Source organism: Fringilla coelebs (genome assembly GCF_963513975.1).
Source record: "Fringilla coelebs genome assembly, chromosome: 25".
NCBI lineage: Eukaryota > Metazoa > Chordata > Aves > Passeriformes > Fringillidae > Fringilla > Fringilla coelebs.
The window spans coordinates 5,608,064-5,628,777 of NC_140051.1; the positions used below are offsets into that span (position 1 = coordinate 5,608,064).

The 20,714-nt window shown below is 43.0% G+C and overlaps 1 protein-coding gene across 1 annotated transcript in view; it reads right to left on the reverse strand.

The window, feature by feature from the left end:
* Positions 1-20,714, reverse strand: part of PKNOX2 (PBX/knotted 1 homeobox 2) — a 100,252-nt gene that overhangs the window by 20,799 nt on the left and 58,739 nt on the right. Inside the window, exons 5-6 of the mRNA XM_084221394.1 lie at positions 10,521-10,632; positions 3,866-4,005 (exon numbers count right to left, since the gene is read on the reverse strand). Coding sequence (XP_084077520.1) covers positions 3,866-4,005; positions 10,521-10,607 — 227 coding nt within the window. The 5' untranslated portion in view covers positions 10,608-10,632. The remainder of the gene's footprint in view (positions 1-3,865; positions 4,006-10,520; positions 10,633-20,714) is intronic.

The window sequence follows — 20,714 nt, forward strand, 5'->3', positions numbered from 1 at the left end:
TGGTAATATTTCACCTCTAAATGTCTCTGTTCCTTGGAGATGATGGATGGGGACTTCCATCTGCCTGCAGCCTCCTATGGACCAACCTTGTTATGGGCTGCTCCTCCACCAAGAGGTCTCTTTGCACCTCTGGCAAGTGCACAAAGATGGGTCAAATCCCACTTCTTTCTTACCATGAGATGATCTTGAAACCAAAGATTTATAGTTCTTCTTGAAATCCAAATCTCTCCAAAGATGATGCCAAGTTGATGCAATATAAAATGCAAATACACAAACAGCACCAAAGCACGTGGACAATACAGGGGTGAACACCAAGGCTTAGGGAAAGCCTCAGTGAGCCCCTCCAGCTGTGCAAATTCAAATCACAAATGCTTTATGGAGTCTTTCCAGGCAGAAATGCAAAATGCTCCTGCAGGAATGGCTTCCCACAGCACCCCAGTTATCTGAGCACAATGGGATTGGCTCCACCATTTTATCTCCAAAAGATGGCCCCAAAGATGACTGTGAATCACCTCCTGACAGCCTCTTTGAGCCGGAGTCAGGCGAAGGGGTTAAACCCCTTGGCTAAGTCTTCATTTGCAGCCGCTAATACCACAGCATATTATAGTTTAATCTGTCCTGATCCTGGTTTAATGCAAGATTCACCGAGGCTGGAGCAGAGAGTGGCGAGGGGGGGAAATCATTTCATAATTTCAGTAGCCCCGCTGGAGCTTAGCCAAGGGATATGAAAGGCAAATTCCAGGCGGAAGGTTGAATTATTGGGACTTATGAACGGTGGCACCACAGCAGGTGCCTGCTGCCATTTCCAGAGCTGCTCCAGCAATTAGGAGGGAGGGAATTACCCCAAGGATGGGGGTTTGGGGAGGGGAAAAGGGGGGTGCAGCCCCTGAGCAATTTGAGCCCCTTTTCTCTGAGGGGTTGCGTTAAGGCCAGCATCACCCCGTGCTCCTCAGGATTGATAATGGGGGCGGCGCTGCTCTGGGCACCCAGGAAGGTTTTGGGGCTGGCCAAAAGGAGGGAGTAGGAGGAGGAAGGAACATGGCTTGCTTTTCAGCTGAAAATAAAATGGAATAAAAAATTTAAAACCTAAGACGAAATAAAAATTAAAAAAAACGAAGTGGAATCCAATCCGATCAAATCCATCGATAAGTAAAAATAAAATTAAATGGAACAAAACAATAAAACAAACACCAAACAAAATAAAATAACATTAAACAAACAAAAAACCCCCAAATTTTAAAATATCTCCAAAAACCCTAAATTTTAAAATATCTATATTTAAAAAAAAAAACAAAAACAAACCCAAGGGGAAATCAGGGGGCCAAGACCCCTAGGGATGGGTTAAAGGAGGGCAGTCTCGAGGAGTGCTGGAATTTGGGGGCTTGCCATGAGCTTTATGCCAAATTATTGTGGAATTTGGGGTTTTTTTCATTTTTGCATGGGAAAAAAACCAACCCAAACCACTTTTTCTCCATTTCCAGCCTTTCCATGACCACACCACGCTATGGAAAGGATGGTCCACCATAGCAGGTGGAGGTTGTGGCATAAAAATGGAGAGGTGGAGCCCCTTTTTGCCATGAAATTTGCAGTGGGGGGAATAGATGGATATCCAGGATGCACAGGGGAATCAGGAGGATTTTCCCCACTGTGGCTGTTACAGAGGAAAAGTATTCCTATGGCACTAAGGAGAGTTTTGGGGTAGAAAAATCTGGTTTTTGCTGATTTCAGTTTTGAAAAAAAAAAAACCTGATTTGTTTAGTTGGTTTTTTTTTCTGCCAGGGAATCCTCCAAAAGAAAGGGCTGAACCAGCCCTGACATTTTCCTGCAGGAGAGAGGTCGTTTGCAGCCACTAATAAAAAGGATTCGACACGGGCTAATAAAGAGGAATGAATTCCTCTAATGGCCTAATTTCCCACCTTCAGCCGAGCCAGCAGCACAGCAGGCACGTCACAACAGGAATTTTATATTTTTTTTCACCCCTTTTCCCTTAAAAAAAACCTCAAACAACCCCAAAAAAAAAAAAAAAAGAAACACAAAAAAAATACCGACACAAAAACTTAATGCAAAGAAATCCAGGCATTTCCCACTTGGAAAACTCCAATTTGTGGTGCTCAGGTGGTTTAAGCATCATTTCCCTTCAGGAGCATCATCTTCTCTGGTCCAAAATCCATTGGGAAGTCCCAGCCCCACTAAAGTCAAGAAAACACTTCAGCTGGGAGAAAACTGCAGCTGAGAAGGTGGCACTGCTGGACACTCCCTGCCAAGCTGCTCCCACACCAACAAGGGTGGGGAAGGATTTTTTTTTTTATTTTTCCCCCTTTTTTCTATTTTTTTGAAAGGGTGATAAACCTCCTGCTAAAGCATAAAACACAACAGGGTGGTTTGTCCATGGGTTTTTATATTTCCCAGCAATTTCCTTCCAGCTTGATCGACCTCACAGCCAATGCCTTCTGCCCTGGTGCAATTATTGAAAATTAACAAAAATCCACTGGTTTGGGTGGAGGGAAATGGACCTAGGAGGGCTAAGAGAAAAATCCTTGTGTGCATTTGATACCTAATGACAAACACAGCATCCATTTGAACCACTGGATAGGGAGATATTCAGCAAAAAAAGGTTAATTTTATGTATATATCTAATGTAGGGCATAAATATATAGTAGGATATATTTGTTTTATAGAAAATAGATTTGTGGGGTTGTTTTGGCTGGTACCCAAAAATAAGCATCCAGGTTTGGGCAATAAGTGCACACATGGAACTGGACAACAATTTTCCCCCCAGATTTCTGGGGTGAACACCTCCCACAAGGTGTTTTTTCCATGTCTTTGACCTTCCAATTAATGCTGCAAAAACTCCAAAGGTGGGGTGGGCTTTGTTTTTTTCCCTTTATCCCACAAATGCTGCAGAACTCTTCAAGGAAGGGCAAAAAAAGGTATTTTTGTCCTCAAATGGCTTCTTTTGCTATGATTTCCATCACTGGGACACCTGCAGCAAATAATCCTTGGTGTTTTCCTGGGAAAGAGTGAGTTTATTCCATCCTTTCATCCACCTTTTCAGACCTTTCAGCCTTGTCATATTTGAATATTTGGAGGACAAATATTTTATTTCCTTCAAGTCCAACCTGCAATTTTTTGGTTCACAAGCCCCCACAGCCCTGGTCATTGATAGGTTAATCCTAAACCTTAAACTTCAATCCTAATTATGTTCAGATATTGTTACCCTTGCATCGTTGCTCTATGTTCTAATTTTGTAAATTATCACATATCACTTGTATAATGACATATTATTTATATAATTATACTATTTACATAATTAAAACATTACTTATAGTAGTTATACAATAACATTATGGCATATATTAAAATATTATGTATTATTATGCCCAAATTGACAAAAAAGTGGACTGGAGGAGCCACCCATCCCTTGGCCATCACTGCCCACATCCTGTAGAGATGCAGGAACTGCACATTTCAGGTTAATGTGAGACTTCACTCTTTGTCCAGCCCCAAATCACAAGACTTTACCCCCAAAAGGTAAATTTGGGGGAGTGGTTGAATATTTTGAAGGGGCAGAGATGCTGCAGAACAAAGTCCACGAAGGAGCTCCATCACCACACGTTACAATCAATGGTTATAATTGCTAAAAAGGAGCTAATTGCTAATCCCCCCCTTCCTGAGTGTTAATTAATGCATTAGAAGAACAGCAGATTAATAATGCATAATAACAACGAATGCATCAACCAACCGATGCATCAATTAATGCATCGCCGAACCGCTGCAACAACCCACAACAATGCAATAATTGATGCATTACAACAACCCAGCCATTAATTAAAAGGCATTAATGAATGCAATTATCCTGCCTCACCTGTAGACAGCCCTCTTGTCGGCCTCCAGCTGCGCCTGGGGGTCGCCGCCCGCCGCCGGCACCGGAGCGTTGGCGGCCGCCGCCGGCGTGGTGAGGTGCACGGGCTGGGCTTTGGTGGGCTGCTGGGCTGTGGCTGTCATCTGGGAGGGGATAAAGGGGAGAGGGGACAAACAGTGGGAAATAAATTACAATGAAATAAAACAGAGTTTGTTGTGTTGTCCCAATGGGTTTTCCAGTGTTCTCCGTGGGATTTTGGGGAGTTTGGGATGCAGCGCTCTGGGCTTTGGTGGGCTGCTGGGCTGTGGCTGTCATCTGGGAGGGCAGGGATAAAGGGGAGAGGGGAGAAACAATGAGAAATAAAATACAGTAAAATAAAACAGAGTTTGTTGTGCTTTTCCAATGGGTTTCCCAGTGTTCTCCGTGGGATTTGGGGGAGTTTGGGATGCAGCGCTCCGGGATTTGCTGGGCTGTGGCTGTCATCTGGGAGGGCAGGGATAAAGGGGAGAGGGGAGAAACAGTGGGAAAAAAGGAAGAGGAAGAGGAAGAGGAAGAGGAAGAGGAAGAGGAAGAGGAAGAGGAAGAGGAAGAGGAAGAGGAAGAGGAAGAGGAAGAGGAAGAGGAAGAGGAAGAGGAAGAGGAAGAGGAAGAGGAAGAGGAAGAGGAAGAGGAAGAGGAAGAGGAAGAGGAAGAGGAAAGAAGGGAAGAGGAAAGGAAGGGAAGGGGAAAGGGAAGGGGAAGGGGAAGGGGAAGGGGAAGGGGAAGGGGAAGGGGAAGGGAAAGGGAAAGGGAAAGGGAAAGGGAAAGGGAAAGGGAAAGGGAAAGGGAAAGGGAAAGGGAAAGGGAAAGGAAAGGAAAAGGAAAAGAAAAAGAAAAAGAAAAAGAAAAAGAAAAAGAAAAAGAAAAAGAAAAAGAAAAAGAAAAAGAAAAAGAAAAAGAAAAAAGAAAAAGAGAAAAGAAAAAGAGAAAAGAAAAAGAGAAAAGAGAAAAGAGAAAAGAAAAACCAGGATTTGTTGTGCTTTCCTGATGGGTTTCATGGCATTCTGCACAGGATTTGGGGAGTTTGGGATGCAGCACTCTGGGCTTTGCTGGGCTGGGGCTGTCATCTGGGGAGGGCAGGGAATAAAGGGGAGAGGGGATAAAGAATGGGAAATAAAATACACTAGAATAAAAACAAAACCAGGGTTTGTTGTGCTTTCCTGACGGGTTTCACAGCATTCTGTGCAGGATTTGGGGAGTTTGGGATGCAGCACTCTGGTGGGGCAGGTAAAACACACACAGGCATTTTGTGTGCCTGGAAAGAGAAGGTTCAGATTTTCACCACATTTTCCTCCACTTTACCCACTTTTCACGGGGGGAACCACAGGAAAAGCTCCCCCCTCTTTATTGTGGGGGTAATTCAGGCAGGGCTGGTTCCCAGATGAAATCAGCTGCAGCACCTGCTTTGCCAAGAGCTCTTTCAGAGCAGGTATTACTGTCTAGACAGAGTCATTTTCAATTTTAGCCCCAAATTAGACGAGCCTCTTCCAGCCTGCCAAGCCCAGCAATGAGTCACCTCAGAGCTGGGAAAGACAGCAAAAAAAACTCCAACTTTGATGGTGCCCGTGCCCAAATCACCCAACTTCAGCCCCAGTGCTGCCACTGCTGGGCAATAAATCCCCCTGGCTACGAACATTGCGCTTATTTTAAAAATAAAATTCATATTTGAGGTCAATTTGAATCTTTAAGATGGGAGATGTGCTCGTGTCTGTGCTCCTGTGAATCCCTGAGCATCCTCCCAACACCACCCCAAAAGTGGCACATCCTGGAACAGGGCCACACCCATTTAGGGGCAGTTTTCATTTAAAACTTAAAAAAAAAAAATAGAATTACTCATTGTCAGACTTCAGGCAGGTCCGACTTGGCCTTTGATTCCTTTAAAAAAAAAACTTCAGGGAGAATTTGAAACAACTGAGGCTCAACTGCATCAGCAGCACCCCAAATCCAGAGGTTTCAGCCTAAAATCCCAGTGAAAAACTGCTGCAAAGTGGTTGATTTGCCTGACTCTCTGCTGAAATTTCTGCAAAAATTAGTATTTGCCTATTTTTACCTGTAAATGTTCAGTCTTCCCTCGAGGCATGGAGAAAAAGGAAGCTCTAGGGCTTGCTAAACCTTCTATATCTAATTTATTACATATAACTTTAATTTATATGTAATTTTATATTTCTATAATTATATATAAATTTTATATATTTTTATATCATTTATATAATTTATATTTCTATAAAAAGTATATATCATTTTATATAGCATATAATTTTTATATAATTTATATAGAATAGAATATGATATAATATGATATAATATGATATATGATATAATACATATGATATAATATAATATAATATAATATAATATAATATAATATAATATAATATAATATAATGTAATGTAATGTAATGTAATATAATATAATATAATATAATATAATATAATATAATATAATATAATATAATATAATATAATATAATATAATATAATATAATATAATATAATATTGCTGAGCATTACATATACAATTTATTTATTTGTCTAATCCTTTTATTTCTTCCTGTGTTTTGATATAAATAATAGATATTATTTCTTTGTCTGATACATTTATATATTTATTTCTGTATTTATACAGAAATGGACTTATATATTTTTTATTTATTTGCCTAATGTGCCTTTACATTTATCTGTGATTGTTAGTACATAAAAATGTTCATATACACAAATTATTGCCATTAATTAGTGTAAATGTATATATATGTATATTTATACAAAAATATGTAAAACTTTATAAGCTGGACCAAAACCATGGCACCTTTTGCTTTTAAAATGTTTGCCTTTAATATCTCCTGCCTGACCTTTTGCTGCTGCTTTTTTTTTCCTTTTTTTTTTTTCTTTTCAATCTCCTTTATTGTTCATAACTCCAAAGTTGGGCTCCAGCACCTGTAAATTCACTTGGCTTTATTTAATTTCCAACTCTCCCAACAGGTTCCATTCCTGTCCCTCTCCCCCTGCCTGGTGCTACAGAAATGAGGGAAATTTGGGCTTTGCTTCCCCTCCTGATCCCAGCAGTTGGGATTTCTCCTTTTTTTCCCTCCATTTTCCATTTAAAACCAAAATGCAGCAGATTTTGGGATAATCCAGCCACATCACTGAATAACTCTTCATCCTTTTTCCCTTTTCCCCCTTTTTTTCTCCCTATTATCTCCATGGAAAATTACATTTATGCAGGGAAAAATGGCTTTTCCCCCCCAACCTTTTCCTTTTTTCCCCCTTCCCCTCATCACACTTATTTACCAGGATTCCAAAACCCTTTTTGCATCCTGCCAAGTTGAATATTTCCAGCCAAGTCTGCAACTAATTGAGCTATTACCCAAAAAATAGAAAAAAAAAAGCTTCCTTTGGGGCTGCTCTGAAGCCATTACCTCACCTTGGACTAAAGAAATGAACAAAAAATAATCAAAATAATTCCAAGCCCATGGAGAGGATGCTGGGATGGGGGGGATTTGCAGCTGAACAGGGAGGAGGGGAAAAAAATGGAGGCAAAAATGGAATTTGGGGGAACAGGTGGGGAGGGAAAAGGCAGCAGGTTCCTGGTAGGGGGAAAATGGGAAATAGGAGGGAATATTTGGGTGTAAAAGTTGTAAATTTTGATTAAAAAAAAAACACAGGTGGGGTTTGGTTTGGTTTCTTTTTCCCATGGAAAATGGCCAGAAATAGTTGGAAGAGATAAAAAAAAAAAAGTAAATGGAAAAGGAAAATAAAAAGCACAAAAAGTTCTGTTTGAAAAGGAGCAAAAAAATGAAGAAATAATTATAATGGTGACAATAATTATATAAACTGTTAAAAATTGTTAAAATATGTTTCAAATATCTTCAAAATGTGTTTACAAATGTATTGGAAAAGTAAAGCTTTAAAATGTTACAAATCTGTTCAGAGATGTGAAAATCAAAGAATGTTTTATAAATATGTTAAAAATTTATTTAAAATGCAGAAAAATGTAAAAAATAAGTTTGCAAAAATCCAAAATGCTTTCAAATGTAGAAAATACAAAAAGAGATGCTAAAATGTTGGGAAAAAATCAAATTATGTTCAAAATATCCTTAAAAACACATTTTTAATAAAGAAAAGATAAAATTTAAATAAATAAATAAATTTAAATATACATGTCCCTGTTATAATCACCAAAAAAGCACTTTTATGGGGAGGAGGGGAGGAGGGAAGATACTTTTATCACTTTCTGTCTTGAAAACGATGAAAAATCAACTTCCCCATCCGATTTTTAAATTTTTTTTCAAAATCTATTTCTAGACTAAGTTATTTATTTCTTTATTTTTGTCCCTATTGTAACCACTTGGGGGGAAGATGCTTTTTACCCCTTTCTGTGCTGAAATTTATGGAAAATTAACCCAAATTTTAATAATTTTTAATAATTTTAATATTTTTCTTAAATATATTTTTAGAACAAATAAATCAATGAATAAATCCCCCTTCCTCCCTTTTTTGTCCCTCTTGTGACCACCTAAGAAACATTTTTTTGGAAAGGCAAAGCTGCTTTTACCACTTTTGTTGCTTAAAATACCTATTAAAAAAAAATATATATTTTTGCCATCTAAATGGCTGAAGATCCCTCCTCAGCTTTTGGTTGTCATTCATTACAGAAAAATTATTTTAATGCAAAAATTATTTTAATTTTAATTTTCAACAGGTGGAGAACTCAATGAGACCACGCTTGGTGTAAAAGATGCTCCGTGTTCTGCTCCTTGAACACATTCCAGGCATTCATGAAGCATTTTTTCCTTCCCAAAGGCAGCTTTTGCCATAATTTCTGCCTCATTTTTGCTGTTTCTGACAGTGAGGGTGACAGCCTCTGCTAAAACATCACTGCAAAGCTCCCCAAATCCCTTTTTTTTAGCACTTTTCTCCCCAAAGTGCTTCCCTTGATGAGGAGGAGCTCTGATCATCAATAATTTTCCCCATTTATCCTCCCCGTTTCTTCCCCACTTCTGAGGAGAAGGAAATTTGTGTAATTCGCTTTTCCAATCCCTAAAAATCCCAAACTTTCAGGTGAAAAGTTCACAGCAGAGTCAAAAAAATAAAAAATAAAAATAAAATCAATTCTTGGCTGCAGCTTTTCCTTCCAAACCCACGAAACGCTTGAGCAACCTCCTTGATAAGGTAAAAAAAAAAAGGAAGGATTTGGTCAGCAAAGCTGCTGAGGGTCCCCAAAATTCAACAAAATTCAATGTATTCAAAGAGGGGGCAGAGAAGGGACAGGGAGGGAGAGGGGAGGATGCCAGGGAAATGTGGGCTATTTTTAAAGTGCCTTAAATTGCCCATTAGGACTCAAACGGTGCCGTGGCTCCCCCGCTGTGTAAGCGAGAAAAGGGAAAAAAAAAAAATAAATTTGGGAAGAAAAAAAAAGAAAAAGAAAAAGAAAAAAAGCCCTGCTGAAGGCAGAGCAGCAGAGCGAGGAAATGATGACACAGAAGTTGGAGGAGCCATAAAACCCCGGCGAGTGTCGTTTGTGAGAAGTGACCTTTTCCCACCAAAGGAAATGAGGAGAAAGGAGAGGGTGGCTTCAGGGGGGGGTGTAAAAGTCAATTTATTTATTTTAGCTTGCAGAGGACAGGCTTGGGGGGGCAGTTTTTAGCTTTCTTTTTGTTTGGTTTTGGTTTTTTGTTGTGTTTTTTTGGGTTTTTTGGGGTTTTTTTTGTTGTTGTTGTTGGGAGGGGAGATTTTTCTGCAGATGAGAAACGCAGCAAATGAGGAAAAACTTGAAATCTTCCACATGAACACAAAAAAAATGCTGCTTTGAACGTGGAGCTGGCTCAGTGCACAATACAGATCACCCCTGTTCAGTCATTGTAGCTGGAAAAGCAGAAATGTGATATAAATTTACCCTTAAAAAAAATCTCAGGATGGGTTTCAAGGCTCAGGACCACCTCTGAAATCCATCCTCAGCTCCCCCTCCAGCCCACTGGGGCGCTCCAGAAGAGTTTCTCTTGGACAAACTCCTCTTCTTAGAATAACTTGACTCCATAACCATGCTTGAAAAAGTGATTTGACTGCTTAGAGCACCATTGGAGATGAAATCTTTTTTTCTCCCCTGCCACAGGTTATTAAAAAATGCCATTTGAAATAAATCAAAGGCCATTCCTATGACTAAACCTGCCCTGGTTTAGTCAAATGTTTCATCTTCCCAGCTAATTAACCTGCTGGTTACAATCATGTCAGCTGTCCAAGAAGACCCAAAATCACAGAATCACTGGGTTGGAAGACTCAAGATCATCAAGTCCAGCCCAGCTCCAACACTTCAACTCAACCCTGGCACCCAGTGCCACATCCAGGCTTTGTTAAACACACCAGGGATGGGGACTGCACCACCTCTCTGGGCAGAACATTCTAGAACTTTATCACCTTCTAGGAAAGAAACATTTTTCTAACATCCACCCTAAATTTCCCTTGGCACAGCTTAAGACATAAGACAAAATCTTTCCCTCTTGCAGACTGACAGAAGAGGTTTCAATTCTGAGATGAACGCTCTGGGGTGAAATGTTTTGTAATGGGAATTATTTGGGAACTCAAGGCAACGGATGCAGGATCTGGGGGTGCTGAGGACACTCACCTGTGGGGTGTCCTGGTAGGGAGGAGGAGGAGGCACAGTCTGGGTGGCCATCATGGTCAGAGCTGGGGCAGGGGAGACATGGTGCATCCTGCTTGGGACTCACATCGAGAACCTGCGGGCAGAGCAGAGCTGCTGGAGCGCCACGGGCTGCCCCCCAAAAAACCCCCAGACAGGGAAGGGAATGGAAGGCAGAGAGGAGAGGAGGCATTCCTCACTCTGCCACACAGCCCCTGGAAGAAAGTCAAGGTGATTTGATGAGCCTTATTGTGATTTGATGGATAAGGAGTGCATAGGGGGGAAGAGGAGCAGGGAGATCTCCACTGGAGATGAAGGTGCCACCAGTGAAACTCATGAGATTTTCTCCCCTGTGAAGCCTGGCACAGCCAGGGCATTTTCTTCCCACCCCTCATGCCTAACCACACTGCCTCAATGGGGATTTCCATCCCCTTTCCAGCTATTCCTCCTTTCTGGAAGCAGAAAGACAAACCAGAAATGCAAAACTTGCCATTTTATAAATGATACACCAAACTGTCCCAGAATGATGCCACCACAGGATCACATCCTCATGCTCAGTTCAGAAGGGACATTGAGAATCCAATGTGGAGATTTACCAGCATATTTAATATATTCATTTATTATTTCATTTAACATATTCCTATGCAGTGCTGTCCAACCCAGCTGTCTCCTGTGCTGAGGTGACTGACCCCATGATGACTGAATGCACAGAAATGTGGAAACTCTTGTTTGATTTCAGCCAGGGAGCAAACCTGGATTTTTTATACTTTATACTTTTATATAATTTCATATACTTTTATATACTTTTATATACTTTTATATACAGTTTATACTGAGGGGATGGTCCTTACACCGTCTCCAACCTCTCTGGAAAATGCTGCTTTCTCTAAAATGCAGTTATCTGGGAGAAAAACAGACAAATTTTTTTGTATCTTCAGGTCCAAAGAAGATGGAGAAAAAAGAGGGGCACCAGGAAGGGATAAATTTGTAATGGAGCACTTGGCTGGGAAAAGTCCCCAACAAATAGACCTGGTGGTAGATGTGGCCCAAAAGCAATTCTTGGCCCTGAAAACACCTCTTGTCCCACTATTTCACTGCAGCTGTGTGGTTGCTTTAGAGAGAAAAGCCAATAATCTTGTCTGAATTCTTAAAAAACTCTGTCCTGTCCTCTCTGTGGCTCAGAGCTCTGTTTTGGGCCAAACCACAAAGTCACCCAGCAAACCTCCCTGGGTGCTCCTTTCTTCTTGCAATGCCTCCTTGTTGGAAGAGATGAGACCTCCCCAAGGGATGTCCCTGTTGGGATGCTCTGGCTAAGCCATCACCCCACGAGGAGATGCAGCAAGTGATGAAAGTCCCCAGATATTGTCAGGGAATATCTCCCAAAACCAGTGTCAGCACTGCTGTCACCATGAGATGGTGGCAGGCAGGAAGGTGCAAGGAGGAGGAGCAGAGGCACTGATGAGCTCAGTCAAAACTGAGGCACATTTGGGAATCTTTGGGAAGAATTCAGCCCTCCCTGTGGGGTTGTTTTGGGGGAAGAGGTGCAATATCCTGATTTTCTCGAGGCTTTTGCCAGGCACTAAGTTCACAAATGCACCACATCCAAATGGAAAGCCAAGTGCTGTGTGCATGGGATGAGCAGCAACAACCCTTCTTTATTTTGCATGAATAAATGAGGTTATTCTTTCTTATACTTTGCACAAATATGGATAACCCACAAATTGAATACTGAGAAATCACACCCGAAATCCTGTGCATTGTGAAGGTAGATCAGGGTTCTTGCCTGACACAGACCTCTAGCAGTGAGGATATTGCATTTATGGGATTAAAATGATGCTTTTCATCTTTTTCCTCCCAACAGCAAAATAGCAGGAGGCAAAATTATCTGCTCCTGAGTGAACTCACAGCTCAAAACCTTTGATGTCCAATGTCAAACTCAGCTCACAGCTGCAGGCACACAAATATCCCTGTCCTGGGGGGGCAACACCCAGGGAAAAACCTCCCCACCAGAAACACTTTCAGCTGGGGAAAAGCAGAATTTAGCACTGTGACAGTCTGGACATCTGTGTGGGAAGCTAAAAAAAAAATAAAAGGCATTGCTATTTTGGGAAAAATACCCTGCTTGGCATCTATTGTTCCTGCCAAGAGAGATCCTACGGGCAGCACGTGGTGATTTGCTGTGGGGTGAGAGTTTTTGGGTGAGGCTATTCCCAGAAGGTGGCAGCCCAGAGCCCAATTTAATTGCTGAATAATATCTTAGCTGCTCAAATCAAGCTGTTCATCGAGGTTTATGGGTGATGATTTGTTTGGAGAATAGGACTGACAGCTAAATGTGGGGGGGAGGAAAAAAAAAAGGGATAAAAGTGGGAGACAGCTGTTGCCAATAGCAGTATATTTATTTAACCAGGGGAAACAAATGCACTGGAGCACTGTAAATATCCAGGAAGGTGTCTGGTGGGCACAGGAGAAGCTGGACAGGTGTTTCACGTGGGATCTCAGGATAACATAAAATAAAATCCATGTCAGCCCCATGGATTTATCACAGCCAGTGCAGGGAAGGGTTGAAAACTGCCATTACATGCATTAACCCTTTCTCATTTCTTTGTATTTTCGTTTTATACATTAATCTCCTCTGTTTTCTTTCTTTCCCCCACTTTTAAAATTAATTTTGGACTCTTGACCATGGGCATCCAGCTCTGGGAAGGAGCAGAGCATCACCAAACTGCTCCTTCCAGCCCACCTCAGGGAAATGTGCAAATCTTGGGTGAAGAGTGAATTCTGGGGATCTGGAGATCAGGGAGGGCAGGAATTGCAGCCAGCTCCTGGGGGATTTGCACAGCAGAAAGAAATGGTGAGCAATAAAAACCCATAAAGGCTCTTTCATTTCTGGAAGCAGCAGTACTTCACATTTTGGCAGTGACTTGAGATCAAAGTATCCTAAATTTCCTTATGAAATAAAATTATTTCAGCTATCACTGAAATGTTGCCATTACTTTGGAAATGTATTTCCCAAAGAGCTTGTGCCTATCTAAAAGACTCTCAGATTTATAGGCTGGGGTTTTTTACCAGCAATATATTAAATCCATTTTCAAGTAAAAATAATTAAAGACTAAGTTGAAAAGTTGGGGGTTTTTTTCCATGATGCCTTAAAATATTTAAAATACCAAGGTATTGGAGTCCCCCTCCAGGTGAACATGACCTCCTTGATTAATAAAACAGCCATAAACCCATATTAGAATGGTTAGGGCTGGTCAAAATTGGGGCTGAATGAAAAAAAAATTTTAAAACTCCCTTTTATGGACTCTACATCACTGTTTTCAAAGCAAAATGTTAATACTCAAGCTGCCAAGCACAACTCTTGTTTCTGAACCAATGGCAAAACAAGGATCACCTTTTTCAGCTTATTGAGAAGCTTCTGCCCCACAGCAACACATGCAATTGATAATGGAGGATTCAACACAAAAAAAAATCAGAAAATCAACTTCTCAGGCTTTTCTTCTCCACCTGAAGCATCAAAATAATTAGAGATATTAAGGATTTTTTTTTTTTTACCAACCATGGAAGGTATTTTTCTGTATTAAGGGAAGATTGCCTTTTCTGAAGGGGATTTTTCGTGTCAGACACGCTCTCTCCACAGCAGGCTGAGAGTTTTTAATGTCCCCATCTTCACAGAGGGCTTGTGCAGGCTGAAGTTTATGATATATTCACTCAGCTAAGTTAAAATGAAGAAATAGAGCAGAGGAGGGATGGAGAGGGTCCTCCAGAGGACAATCCATCTCAGCCAGAGCCAGCAGGATGGGCTTGCCCTCGAGGGGTGATGCCAACTCTTGATTGGCCATAAAGTGAATTAAGAGTGACCCTCTCCTCTTGAATGTCTCATTTCTATCAACAAATCTCCACCTTTTTTGCCTGTTTTTACCAAAATTACCCTGAAAGATGAACAGCAGGTTTTCATGGCATTACAGGAAGTTTTTATGCCACCCCGAGCTTGTTAAAGATAAACCAAGTGCTATTAAATGATCAAAACCAGACAATAATCCAATTTTTCAAGACATTTCCCATCCTTGTCCATTCCTCCATGTGCAAGGTTGCTTCCAAACATGTTGCTCATGTAACACCTCATCTGGGGATACCAGGAACCTCTGTGCACAGATACCACCGTGCCATCAAATAGCTTTAAATTTTTAAGAATATATCACAGCCAAATTTCCTCAATCCAATGCCAGGAGGTTTTCTTGCACTGGGAGCACCTTTTGCTCTTGGCCAGGATGTTGGATTTACTAAATGCTGACCTCCATACCCTCCCAGTATCCTGTTATTGGTTATTGCCTGGTAAAAAAGGAGAAATTGAGCCTGTGTTTCTGCTACAAGCTTGGGTTAAAGCAGATACTGACTTGATATTGCTGCAGAACAAAGTCCAGGCCAGAGCAAATACCTTTCCTGGTTTTCTCCTTAAAAAAGCAGCTGGTCAACACAACTGGGCTAAAAGGGAGAGGGAAGCACCATGTTGAACAATGCCAAAAAAACCTTTGCCAAAACCCTGGTTTGGAAACTCAGTGGATGGGCCCTGGAGCACCAGGAAAAGGAGCAGAAAATATTTAGTTAATATTTTCACCTAGGCATTTAAATTTTTTTTTGTTTAATATTTACATGCATTTATTTGTTATTTGTATTTATTTAATTAATATGTCCCAATCCTCCTACCAGCTTCAGCTCCATAGAAAGGATGGAGCTGCTTCAGTGGATTTCTGATGAGAACAACAATTACTGCTAAATATTTCTCTCCTCTCCAAAGATACCCATCTCTGAAAGGCTCCAGGGATATCTCTGCAACATAAACATGAGAATAAAACCTGCAAGAGCCAGTCAGAGCTTTAGCAGACAAGGTTAATGTACCTTGAACAGCAGCATTAAACAACTTTGCTCATTTTTTTAAGTGGAGAGCTGAGATACCTACATACATTTGAAAGTGTTATTTTTATAGGGGAAGACCATTAAAGCACCTTCCAAAACAAACTGGCACAGGGAAACATCAAAGAAGCTTCTTCAAAGTAACCTGAGAATACTTGAATTTTGTGCAACCCAGCCCTCTGCCCAAGAAAAGTTCCCAAAAGAGCAAGTTGTGATTTTTTTTTTCAGCAAATCAAAAAGCTTTGAAGTGAAATGTAGCTGAGGAACCCCAAAAATGAAGAAACTTCCTCTTGCTGGGCATGAAATGACTGAAAAAAAAGTTCTGGTTGCTTTGTAAAAAATAGGGAGCAGATGGATGTTTTAACAGTCCTTCTCTGAGAACAATTAATGTCCAAAATCTAAAGTCTTGCCCCATGCTTTCAAACCTTGGCTTGTGCTCTTCATTCTCCATCTCACAGGGAGTGATGAGTCAGGAATCACCAGCACCCACATTTCCATCCCAAACACCAAATCCCAGACCCCCATGGCAATGAGAAGGTGACAGAATCACAGAATGATCTGAGCTGGAAAGGACCCACAAGGATCCTCCAGTCCAGCTCCTGGTGCTGCTCAGGAACATCCCCAAGAGTCCCACCCCACACCTGAGAGCATTGTCCAGGTGCTTCCTGAGCTCTGCCAGCCTTGAGCCATGCCCAGTGCCCTGGGGAGCCTCTCTGTGCCCAGGCACGCTCTGGGTGAAAAACCTTTCTCTAATACCCAACCTCAGCCTCCCCTGACAACTTCAGCCCCTTCCTTTTGGCCCCACAGAGCAGCAATCGGGGTTTGTCCCTCCTCTCCCCTCACAAGGAAGGTGAGCCCGTGAGGAGCCTCCCCTCAATCTCCTCCCAGACCTGTTCTGGTCCCTCTGAGTGCCCCCAGCTGCTCCTCCTCGAGCTTCCCCACCTTTGCTGCCCTCCTTGGATGCTCTCTGACAGCCCAGGGTTGTTCTCCTGCTGTGGTACCCAAAAGGGCTGACAGAGGAGGACAATCCCCTCCCTCACCCAGCTGCTGCTGCTGGAGCCCCCCAGGACAGGGATGTCCCTCCTGGCTGGCAGGGCACTGCTGGCTCAGATCCAGCCTTCCATCCAGTCCCTTTCTGCATCCCTCTGTCTGTCTGTCTGTCTGTACCTGCAGGGTTGCCCCATCCCAGGTGCAGAATCCAGCACTCCCTGAGCTCCATGGTGATGGCCCAGCCCTCTTAATTTGTCAAGGTCTCTCTGCAGGGCCTCCCTTCCTTCCAGGGAGTCAACAGATCATCCCAGCTTTGTATCAGCTGCAAACTGGCTTAATGTCCCTTCCAGTCCTGGTCTAATTCATGTTGAAGTGTTGTGATTTCAGGGTTCACCCCAGAACCCCGGGTCCCTCCCCTGGAGATTCCCTCCCAGGTGTGTCAGTCCCCTCTCCTGTCCCCACCCTGACCCCTCCCAGCACTGTCTGTCAGTCCTGCCATTCCAGAAGGGGTCAGTGATGGGCAGGTTCAAAGGATGCCCTCTACCCCCGGGGGCTCTGGGCCATCCAGGTGTCCTTTGTCCCTTGAGCCCTCCCCTCCTGTCTCTGGCTGGTGGCTCCTGCCCCTTCCCTGCCCTCTCCCGGGGTTAAAGGAGCAGCAGCCACGGGCTCAGGAGTTCTGCTGGAGCTGCTGTGGGTTCAGAGGCTGTGGGGCAGAATAAAGCTCTGGATCCAAACCCTCCAGCAGAACCCACTCCTTTCCTTCCCCATCGCCCCAAAGCTTCTCCACAGAGGGAACCCTGAGGAGCAGCCCCTGCTATGGGGGGAGGCTCCATCCCAGCACCACCAGAGCTCCTGCACGCCTGGACTTGTCCCCACGTGCCCAGGGCAGCACCAGCCAGCCCAAAGTGTCTGTGGGGTGAAACACCACCCAGCCATGGCCAAAAGTGTCTGTGGGGTGAAACACCACCCAGCCATGGCCAAAAGTGTCTGTGGGGTGAAACACCACACAGCCATGGCCAAAAGTGTCTGTGGGGTGAAACACCACACAGCCATGGCCAAAAGTGTCTGTGGGGTGAAACACCACAGAGCCATGGCCAAAAGTGTCTGTGGGGTGAAACACCACACAGCCATGGCCAAAAGTGTCTGTGGGGTGAAACACCACCCAGCCATGGCCAAAAGTGTCCCTGGGGTGAAACACCACCCAGCCATGGCCAAAAGTGTCTGTGGGGTGAAACACCACCCAGCCATGGCCAAAAGTGTCTGTGGGGTGAAACACCACCGTGCTGCTGTTTGGTTCAGCACCAAGAGCCAAACAAGCCCAGGCAGGTCCTGTCTGGCTCGGTTGGTGATGTCCCACTAGCAGGGGGTGCAGGATGAGCCCTGCAGGACCCCACAGTGTCAGGCTGCCAGTCTGGTGTCCCCCAGCCCCTGTCACCCTTTGTGTGCCCCCGTGAGGCAGCAGCTCTCGCTGATCCAGCCATGGACACTTTGTGCAGAGGATGCTGCGACAGCTGGGATGGAGGGCTCCATCCCCAAGGACCCTGCCAGGTTAAAAAGAGCTTCTCAGAGGACAAAAAATTTGCAAAAAATTTGATGAGTTTTGGAGACATGAGCTGGAAGAAGAAGTTTAAGTGTGGGTCTGAGGTGAATGAGGTCATGGGAAACTCCAATATTTGTGAATTCTACAAACTTCTGTCCCAAGCCCAAAAGTGAAATCAGCACTGCTGCTTGACGATGAGTAGCTGAGAAGAAACACGCTCAAAAACTGCCTTGCTCTGCAAAATTTAAACCATTATTCAAGTTTTTCCATTCCAAACTGACACCTGCAGTCACTCACCAGTGTCCTGGTTTCAACCAGGACAGAGAGAATTTTTACAAGAGCTTGACCAGACCCTAATATTGTTTGATACCTTATTGTTATTATTGTTGTTGTTGTTGTTATTATTGCTATTATTATTATTATTATCATCATCATCATCATTATCTTATTTATTTATTTATTTATTCATTTGTTTGTTTGATACCATTGCCAGGGGCAGGGGAAAGGGACTCTCTCTCTTCTGAGAGAGGAAATTTAAGAAGGAAATTTATTTTCCTGGAGCAAGCCTGGAGGATAGATCAGTGGGGTCATGCTGGTCCTGACCAGAGGGAGCTCTTAAAATAAAATAAAATAAAATAAAATAAAATAAAATAAAATAAAATAAAATAAAATAAAATAAAATAAAATAAAATAAAATAAAATAAACCAGTACACCAAATAAAATCCTCCCTTAAATCTGCCTCATTTCTTGCTCTCTCCTGCTATCACACTTGGAAATTTTCCCCTTGGGAAGGGGAAAAACTCCCTCTGGAGCCCCATTAGGCAGATAAACCAGAGTTCTTGCTCGCTGAGTTTTCATTTCACATCCCTCTCTTGCAGCTCTGGTTCCTCCTGGTCTTCCCTTCCCTCTGAATTTCCTATGTAAAATGTAAAATTCCCTATGAAAAATGACTCTGCTGACCAGAAAACAAAAATAAGGTTTCCCTTGAGGCATTTCAGGCTTTCTGGCACCCACAGGGAGCTGTCCCTACCCAAACCCCAATCCAAGGCACTGGAGATTGAGAAGGGAACACCTTGATTAATCACCACAATTGAAACATTTTTCATTTGCCCATTTGAAAGCAATTTTTGGGCCATATTTCCAGCCTCAATGATGAAAGAGAAGTTTGAAATACGACATGGTGATTTATAGGGAGTTACAATGGGTTTCAAACTCCTTTAGTAATGCTTAATAAGACTGTCATCTCCATTTACTCCAAATGGGAGGAAATCTCAGCCTGGTCTGAACTCAACAGGATGAGGAAATTGGGATCAAAAAAGGACTGGAAAGTGTTCAGGGTGTGAGACAGATAGGCTACATTTTTTTTTCACAACATTTTTTTTGCACAAAAAAGGCATGGCCTGGCCTCAGAGGTGCATCTTGTGGTCCTAGGGGCTTCAGGAGGAGGAAAACTGAAATAATTTGGTGCATGGAAACTGCAGGGACTAACACACAGTGGAGAAAGCCAAGGGAAACCAAGCTGTTTCTCAGAAGCCTTCAGGTAATTTCTATCATTAACCACTTAGAGTGCTGCCAGCCCAGTGTTCCAGAAGATAATTAAACAGACACCCACCACCATCTCACCCTCCTGTGCCTTTCAAGGAAGGTGTCTGGACCCTGCTGGCACAATTTGCTGAGCTCTTCTGGTTTGGTCTCCTTGCTGGAGAAGCTTCCAGGCCAGGATGGGATTTTGTGTCCTCCACAGCCACAACCCAACCCACACAAAGCACATGGCAGGACACAGAGCACTTTTGATGCCTTGAGATTTTAGCTTTTCTATTTCCCAAATCCTGTGCTGCATTGGTGCATAACTCTAACTCCACATGAAGTGTCAGCTCCTGTCTTCACATCTTGGTCAGACAAAACAATTCCTCTGGGCCTGGAACCCAAGGACACCCAACAGCCTCAGGAGCCAAAAATTATAAATAAAAGTGAATTGGGGAGGAGCAAACTGGGGGAATGGGACTGCATTGCCTGAAGCTGAAATTGGAGAATTAACCCCTGCTATGCAAATGGACCAAAGTGAAACCTGCCTGACAAACTCGAGCCCCCTGCCCATGCTGGGTGCAGCCTCTGGGAGGCTCTGACTGCCCCAGGTGTGTCTGTTAAAGGCCTTTAATTCATAAATTCCCACTTTATTCTCTAACTCTGTCTCACCTCTGTTCCAGGCATCCCTTTCACTCACTTGGAAATGCAGATTGGAAGGAGGGCACCAAGCAGGGAGGATCCCCCCAGAAATGGTCATTGTGGGGACCCCAAACCCCCCCCACACTCACCAGAAGAGTAATTTCAACATGAACCCAACCTGCACCTTTATCTTATTTAAAAGAAAGTAAAATCAGGCCAAGGAGATTTTCATCCCTTCCTTTCTCATGTGGTTTTTGGTGTGGCTGAAGCAGGGTCACCAGAGGAATCAAAGGGGAAATAATCCTGGCCCTGCTGGCTGCTTCCTACTTCCCAGATCTATTTTGGGGTCTTCTGGCCCATTTTTGGGGTTCCAGTTGCACGTGGAGCAGGAGCTGCTCCTGTACAAGGGATTTGGGTTTGTGGGATGGATTTTTGGGGTTCCCAGATGGATTTTTGGGGTCCCCTTGCCATTTTTGGGGTTCCAGGTGCACGGGGAGCAGGAGCTGCTCCTGTACAAGGGGTTTGGGTTTGTGGGATGGATTTTTGGGGGTTCCCAGGTGTATTTTTGGGG